Source organism: Oncorhynchus mykiss, chromosome 4 (assembly GCF_013265735.2).
Source record: "Oncorhynchus mykiss isolate Arlee chromosome 4, USDA_OmykA_1.1, whole genome shotgun sequence".
NCBI classification, from domain to species: domain Eukaryota; kingdom Metazoa; phylum Chordata; class Actinopteri; order Salmoniformes; family Salmonidae; genus Oncorhynchus; species Oncorhynchus mykiss.
The window spans coordinates 27399075-27407500 of NC_048568.1; the positions used below are offsets into that span (position 1 = coordinate 27399075).

General features: G+C 42.3%; 2 protein-coding genes across 15 annotated transcripts in view; one reads left to right on the top strand and one right to left on the bottom strand.

The window, feature by feature from the left end:
* Window positions 1-1541: 1541 nt before the first annotated feature.
* Window positions 1542-2562, bottom strand: fam166c (family with sequence similarity 166 member C). Its single transcript, XM_021598428.2, has 3 exons — window positions 2374-2562; window positions 1998-2256; window positions 1542-1897 (listed from the first exon to the last, which is right to left on the bottom strand). The coding sequence occupies exons 1-3, from the start codon at window positions 2445-2447 to the stop codon at window positions 1784-1786; spliced, it is 447 nt and encodes a 148-aa protein (XP_021454103.2). The 5' UTR covers window positions 2448-2562; the 3' UTR covers window positions 1542-1783.
* A 460-nt stretch (window positions 2563-3022) lies between these two features.
* Window positions 3023-8426, top strand: part of LOC110522432 (otoferlin) — a 122292-nt gene continuing 116888 nt past the window's right edge. For 13 of the 14 annotated variants that reach the window (XM_036976029.1, XM_036976028.1, XM_036976036.1 and 10 more), the window contains exon 1: window positions 3023-3427. In XM_036976029.1, the coding sequence (XP_036831924.1) occupies window positions 3349-3427 (79 nt within the window). In that variant the 5' untranslated portion in view covers window positions 3023-3348. The remainder of the gene's footprint in view (window positions 3428-8426) is intronic. The other variant, XM_036976039.1, reaches the window with a different exon arrangement.

An 8426-nucleotide genomic window follows, 5' to 3' on the forward strand; every position in this document is an offset into this window, starting at 1 on the left:
GGTCAAAACTGGTACACTGTAGGGAATAATCTAGGGTGCCATTTAGGATGTTTCATTTTTTTATTTCACCTTTATTTAACCAGGTAGGCTAGTTGAGAGCAAGTTCTCATTTGCAATTGCGACCTGGCCAAGATAAAGCAAAGCAGTGCAACACCAACAACACAGAGTTACACATGGAATAAACAAACATACAATCAATAATACAGTTGAAAAATATATATACAGCATGTGCAAATGAGGTAGGAGAAAGGAGGTAAGGCCATAAATAGGCCATAGTGGCAAAGTAATTACAATTTAGCAATAAACATTGGAATGGTAGGATCTGCAGAAGATGAATGTGCAAGTTGAGATACTGGGGTGCAAAGGAGCAAGATAAATAAATAAATAAATACAGTATTGGGATGAGGTAGATTGGATGGGCTATTTACAGATGAGCTATGTACAGGTGCAATGATCTGTGAGCTGCTCTGACAGCTGGTGCTTAAAGCTAGTGAGGGAGGTAAGAGTCTCCAGCTTCAGAGATTTCTGCAGTTCGTAACTTGGCTTTCAAATACCTTAGAAAAGCAGGGTAGAATAGATATAGGTCTGTAGCAGTTTGGGTCTAGAGTGTCTCCCCTTTGAAGAGGATGGGAATTCTATGGGAATCTCAGACAATACGAAAGAGAGGCTGAACAGGCTAGTAATAGGGGTTGCAATAATTTTGGCAGATAATTTTAGAAAGAGAGTGTCCAGATTGTTTAGCCCGGCTGATTTGTACGGGTCCAGATTTAGCAGCTATCTGGATTTGGATGAAGGAGAAGTGGGGAGGTTTAGGATGCAGAAAGTAAGAAGTAAAAAGGCCTTAAACAAAGACAGTGATAACAAGTCAATACAGCACTTTTTCTAGTGAGAACATACCAGATAAACAACTTACCTTGACATCAAAGTGTCTAGCCTGCCCCCTAGGTTCTATGTTGTGATTTAATTGCAATTGAGTTGTGTATCTTCCTCAAATCAAATTTTTAAAGCAATAACGCCATAAACTCATCGACTGTTCTGTCTCAACAATCTCTTGCCTATACCTCTGCCAGTTACACAGACGCACAGACTCACACACAGACACACACACACACACACACACAGAGAGATTGAATTTCTCCTCAGATAACGTTTCACCCGGTGTTCTAGCAGGTTTCCTGTGATGTTAGATGTAAGGCCCTAAGAGAGTGTTCGTGTCAGGTTTAGAACAAATGTTTAATGTCAGTCTTTAAACGGGTGTGAAACTAAGAAAAAGGTTGTGCTCACACAGGCAGCCCAATTCTGATATTTTTTCCAATAATTGCTCTTTTGACCAATCACATTAGATCATTCCCATCCAATCTTTTTCAGAGCTGATCTGATTGGTTAAAAAAAAAGATCAGAATTGGGCTGCCTGTGTAAATGCAGCCTAATCTCTTGTCATTTAGGATGTGTGGTTGGTCGAATTGTGTATCAGGTTCGGATGGGCACATCATGTAATGCATTTGAGAAAAATATAAGTGGAGAGATGGGCAATTGTAATGTGTGGTTGAGTATGTTTTATTTTGAAATAATATATAAATGTAGTTCATACAGACTACAAGGCATTAACAAGTCCATTGCCAATAGCCTACAATGTGCTTTGAAAGCAGTTATGACAGTCTAAGTAACACATATTTTTGTTGCATCAGTAGTATTTTGTTTTAGACGCATCTGTTCACAATAGCACGTAAATGTACATGTAAAAACATTACAGGAATATGTATTGACTACACAACTTTAGATCTTACATCTGCTTCCAGAAGTATTTTTCGCTCTCTTTCACTGGGATGACGAAGTGTTTGACGGGAAGTCGTTTTCCTGTCTTGTCCTTATAGCTCTCCCGGTGTTTCTGAGAGAGCTGCAAACCAATACGGTTCATGATTACCATGTTATGTCAAATGAGGCATCACATCGGTATGTTGAAAACAACTCATAGAGAACCCCCATCCCCGTTTCACCTCTCCGAAGCTTTTCAGCGTCTCCTGGCGTTTGAAGTCCACATTGAAACGGGCCCAGTAGGGACTGCGGCTCTGAGCCCGCTGGGCCGACACTAGGAGCCCGCTGTTGGAGAAGATGGATGGGAACATCCCACCGCGGCTGTACGGGATCGTGCTGCAGGCCATTGCCCCGCTGCGGAAGTCCTGAAAGTATTTGATGGTGGCATTCCCGAATGTGTCTCCATACAAGTACTTTGAAGTTGGAACATAGCCGCAGTATCTTTACAAATGAGAAAGTAAATAAATAACATGCTATTAACTTATTTTATCAAAGCCTACTTGTCCATAGGCAACTCGTCTCTTATGGTTCTGTCCATTTGGCAGGTGTGTCGCTCACCCGGGCATTAAGGAAGGTGGGATGTAGGTCGAGTTGTTGTGCGTGATAAGCGTTCCATTTCCTCTGAGTGCCATGTTACTGTTATTATCACCCGAACCCTCGAACCACGCAAGACCGAGCACGACAAGCAGCTGGCAAGCACCGGACCAAACACAGACTGACCCACACCTCCAGGCTAACACCAGGCGACCAGAGGACAACAAAGAGTTGCCTGGCAACTGCTCTTTTACTCAGCGTGGCCCTGCTGGTCACGAAATAATGACAAAACTGTGCCATGCATATCTGTACTCACATTTTCTTGCGTGATCTAAAATAGGATATCACGTAAAAACTATTAATAAGCTTGATTACTATTGAATTAAGATCACATTTTTTTAATATTTTTAAATACATTTGGTCATCTTGAAAACTAAGCTATAGAAATGGCAAATGACTGGCATATATGGAATTGTGGTAGCCTATAGGTGCAATGAAATTGCGATAAAATAAAATTCCCAAACATGTTTAATATGGAAGCCCACCGTTGGCCTGCATAGTGAATGTCTTTCTAACAATGGTACATTTTTGTAAAAAAAATCAGAGAATGTAACCGTCCATCTCCAATACCCTGTCACCCTCCCTTCCTTCCGACAGTCAGTCAGAGCGCAAACCGCTGCCTTCACACACGCGCCAGTCAGTCACTGGGATGCGCGAGACCCAGCAGCCACCGAGCATATAGCGCGGGATAAAACGAAAGCTTACCAATAATTAAAGATCCTTCCTTTCTTTTTGTCGAAGGAGGATAAAGCAGATGTTGCATGCGGAATGGAATTAGATTTTTGTTCCACAGAACCAAAGACACAATGAGAGGGTCTAGGTTTAGAGATCACTGAACATTCGGTTTAAACGCATATCAGCAGTACATTATAGTTGTTTTGCTCTGTGAAAAAAAATAGTTAATTTTCTCCTGAAGTGCTGGATTGTACCTAACTTGACATGGCTCTTTTAGTCCACCTAAAAACAGTCCGGGACCTTCGCGGAAAGGGGGACAGAATCGCCAAAGTCACATTTCGAGGTAACAAGCGTTTATTATCACTGCAGATCCTTTGTCCCAATACTAGTCATATACTGATTGCGCAGTGCCCGGGGTTTGCGATGTGATCAGTGGGATTCGGTGTGTGAGCCTGTGGACAGGTAAGCCCCAATGTGCTGACGCATCTCCTGTGGTTGCGCTGAAAAGTTGGAGAAAACCCTTGTCTATCTCCGCAATCCCAGGAGGTGATGATGAGAGAGACACGGATTGTGGAGGCGAGGAGCGCTTTTACGCAAGGGAATACATAATATCCTCAAAGAAATGTATACTGTTTTTATTGAGTCATTTTAATTCAAAACCTATGGTAGGCCTACAACCATTTGGTTTGTCGAATTAAGACATCGTATTTTAATTGACCGTCAAGTTGAGAAATGTGTTTAATAAAGTCCTATTGATCAAAATGAGGTTGAGACCATATGCGTAATATGCTACCTTTGTTTCACATTCAACAGCTCTCATCTATTCTCCACGGGCGCTCGTTCTCCCAATAATGCGCTCAGCGGAGTTGTTTCTCACAATCTCAAACACCATTGATTTTCTTCTCTGAAAGGAATTCGACTCCATTAATGAAGCTCTCCCGTGGCCCTCTATGGCCAACTCCCATGGCCAGGCAAGTCTGACTGGAAACAGATTGGTAATCCCAATGGAACTATTTGGATAGAACAATATATTGTATATGTGGATTTACACACATTTGTGTTCACGGAATTGTGTTTGTGTGTTTGAGTTGCTTTAGCTGGTTGTCTATTTCAGCACCTTGAAGAGTGAATTCTGGTTTCTGAGATACAGTAGCTTACATTGCCTCTGTTGATCCCATAACACCTGGAAGGCTTAGACACAAATATTGTTTGTTTGTGTGTGTGTGTGTGTGCCTGTATGTGTAGGTGCCTGTCTGTGTGTGGGTGTGCATGCATACTTACGTGTGTAAACTTATGCATGCTACATGTGTGTGGACCACTGACTCATGTTCAACTGCTGTTCACATGGAACCCTTCATGTGTCTGTGATTCTTTCTCTCTCTCTCTATCTGTGTGTGTCTGTGAGTATTTCTCTCCCTCTCTATCTTTGTGTGTGTGTCTGTGAATCTTTCTCTCCCTCTATATCTTTGTGTGTGTGTGTGTGTCTGTGAATCTTTCTCTCCCTCTCTATCTTTGTTTGTGTGTGTGTGAATCTTTCTCTCTCTATCTATGTGTGTGTGTGAATCTTTCTCTCTCTCTCTATCTATGTGTGTGTGTGAATCTTTCTCTCTCTATATATATATGTGTGTGAATCTTTCTCTCTCTCTCTATCTATGTGTGTGTGTGAATCTTTCTCTCTCTCTATATATATATGTGTGTGTGTGTGTGTGAATCTTTCTCTATCTATGTGTGTGTGAATCTTTCTCTCTCTCTCTATCTATGTGTGTGTGTGCCACACTCTAAGCACACTCTCATCTGTGTGTCTATATGTGTGTGCCATCAATTCCAGCATTTTCTTGTAGGGCACCAGGGAACGTGTCAGATCTTTAGCAGCCCTGTCAAGTGTTACATCTGTTCCTCGTTCCACTTGAGTCTCTGCATGTGCTCACAGTAACCAACCAACAACCAACCAACCTATGATAAATGCCTTTGAGGATGTTTTCTAGAATCTCTGCAGATCGCAGTGATAACTCTTTATGACATAACAATAACGAATTACTTGTTGAAATAAATTCTGCCTTAACTCTTTGACATAACAATGACTTATTACTTGTTGAAAGAAATGCTGTTTTAACTCTTTATGACAACGAGTAGCCCACTTTTTGTAGAGGCAATGTTAGTAAGAGTTTAGATTGGGGCATATGAGAGTAACCCTGCTTAAACAGTACTGGCCATAGAAATATTTTACCAATTGAATAGGACACCTGCTATATTTGTTGGCTGCCTGGCACTGAAACCCTATATTATGTGGCCTGTTGTTCAGTTGAATTAAGGAACAAAAAGGTGTTCGGTTTCTGATCTATTAACTTACGATGTCAGTGAGAAGGACGACAACTTAGCAATGTGTCTCATTTAATGGCAAAAGGCAACCCTTTAAAGTGAAACCTGAGTTTTAATCTGTCTGTCCACCTTCCTGTCCTTCTCCATCTCCCTCTCTCTCTCTCTCTCTCTCTCTCCTTCCCTATCCACCCCTGTCTCTCTGGTGTTTGAGATGCTGTTGATAGCTCCCTGCCTGGTCTCTTATACAGGCTGTCAGCAAGGCTTCCTGAATGCTTTCAGCTCAGACTGTTTCCTGTCTGGAGAGGAAAGGCTCACTCAGGAAGCCCCTGCCCCACTGGGCATGCCAACCTGTATATCCCTTAGAGATGTGGTTAATGGGGATGGCTATGTAAGCTTTGTTACCAGTAACCACAGCGTTAAACATCTCTCCAGAAGGACAAACATAAAGACCCATGTATCCATTAAGTAGATGAAGATGGAGATCATTTAGGATGTAAATCAACGAATTGATCACATTGAAGTCCACATATACTGTACAAGAACCTATACACAAGAATGTGTATACAGTAAGTACATTTTAGTGAATGGTAGAGGATAGTCTGTCCATTAAGGCCAAGTATTTTCCCACATATACTGGCACCACTGTGTTGAATGAGAGTATGAATGTATGAAGTTCTGCTGTTATTTTTATTAACTTCGGGAATCCCTTACCAACGGTATTTTAGAAGGGTGCTGAATTGCTGGCGGTAAAAATACTTTTTTTTTCTTCCCCTTTGTTATCATCAGTCTAGTAATTATGTAAGTAGCCCAGGTGTGAAGTTTAGTTCTTTCCTATTCAAATACCAGATACTCCAGCTTGTACTGTAGTGTAGTAAGGTGTTACGCTCGTCGAAATGATCGGATCAAGGTGCAGCGTGGTAGGCGTACTTTTGACCTTTATTATAAATGAACACCTAACAACAACAAAGGAAAACAAATGTAACATTCGGTAGGCTACACAGAGCTGTACAAAAACAACATCCCACTAAGGTGGCAAAACAGGCTGCCTAAGTATGATTCTCAATCAGAGACAACGATAGACAGCTGTCCCTGATTGAGAACCATACCCGGCCAAAACATAGAAATAAAGAACATAGAGTTTCCCACCCGAGTCACACCCTGACCAACCAAACATAGAGAATAAAAAGATCTCTATGGTCAGGGCGTAACAGTACCCTCCGCCAAAGGTGCGGACTCCATCCGCAAACCTGACACTATAGGGGAGGTTCCGGTGCGGGACGCAGGCCGCGCTCTACTTCTGGCTCCCCCCACTTTGGTGGCGCCTCTGGTGCAGGGACCCTCGTCGCCGACCGCGGACTGGGGACCTTCTCCGCAGACCCCGGACTGGGGACCCTCTCCGCAGGCCCCGGACTGGGGACCCTCGCCGCAGGCCCCGGACTGGGGACCCTCGCCGCAGGCTCCGGACTGGGGAACCTCGTTGCAGGCTCCGGACTGGGGAACCTCGTTGCAGGCCCCAGAATGAGGACCCTCGTTGCATGACGTTGGCCTGGGGGTAGGTTTATGACAGTCATAAATACCTCTTCCCCCCTTTTTCCTCTCTCTACCCTATTTACAAAACCCTTGGTTAACATAGAGATTCTGGGAACATCAGAAGGTGGGGGGAAATTAACTATATTCTGCTAATGCGACCAATTGAACATATGCGGTGGTACTTAATGAATATGATGTCAGTTCGGTTGTCATCTGAATTCATTCTCATCAATGATAAGAGGACCTAAACACTACAGTGGAAAGTCTACACATCAGAGTTATCGGACTCACATGGAATTGTTGTTCAATTTAAATGTTTGAATATGAAATTATTCGTGATGGGATGAAATGTGATTTTAGCTTCTAAACTGTGAGATTTGGGTTTTCATAAGATAGTGCTCTGCTCAATCATTGGCCCGCCCCTGTGAAGGGACATGGGCTATAAAACTTTTCAAACACGCCCTCCTCTCCCTTCCTATATAAAGCCTTGACGACAATATAACCTCCTGTTGTGAGGACGATGGTCCGATGTCAGAACGGTTCAGATAATAACTACAGAACGAAGCCAACATCAGCGTGAGCTTTGGTTGCGAATGGTATGAACTTTGAAATCTTATTCACTACAGAAGTGATACCTCCTAGCCGTTGAGTTAGCAACAGCCACTGCAAACTAGGGTTAGGAAGGAACAGACAGAGTATCCCGTCTACCACACAATGACGTTACTACAATTTATTCAATTTACCAGCAGAGACATTCTTCAAAGGACAAAGGACTCGGTTGGGCAACACGGCCTTCCATCTACCATCAACCTACCGAATCGCAGCTCAGAGTAAATGTTTATTGCATTTTCCTTTTCCAAATGGGTGGTAATTTAGAATGCATAAGATACTGTATTTACGATAGCACAGCTTCGCCCTTTGTTCCTCAGTCTTCCCGCTCTTTCACTCAAACCCAGACCCTTTTCTTTTGTGTAACAAACTGTCATATCTGTTCCGCCCGCTAGGGACGTTTTCCTTTATGACGTAATTTGTAATCAAGTTATGATTTAAATATGTGTATCTGTAATTCTGTGTGATTAGTTAGGTATTTAGTAGATAAATAATTAAACCCAATTTTGTATTGCTGATTCAACTTGTTAGCCAGGGTACGTGCAGATAACTAAGAATTTACAACTTTCAGATGAGACTGAATTAAGATGACGATTAATATTGACTGCTATTGATGTAAAATATTACTAGGTCTTTAAGAGTTTATTCGGAAGATAACAGCTCTATAAATATTATTTTGTGGTGCCCGACTCTCTAGTTAATTACATTTACAGTATTAGCTCAATCAGGTAATATTAATGACGGAGAAATTATTTTATAGAATAGCATGTCATATCACTTAATCCGGCATAGCCAAAGACATGACACGGGCTTCCGTCGATGACTTGCTTCCTCACATCGTCGCCGCTCCTTCTTCACTGCCTCTATTTCCTCCTTTGGGCGGC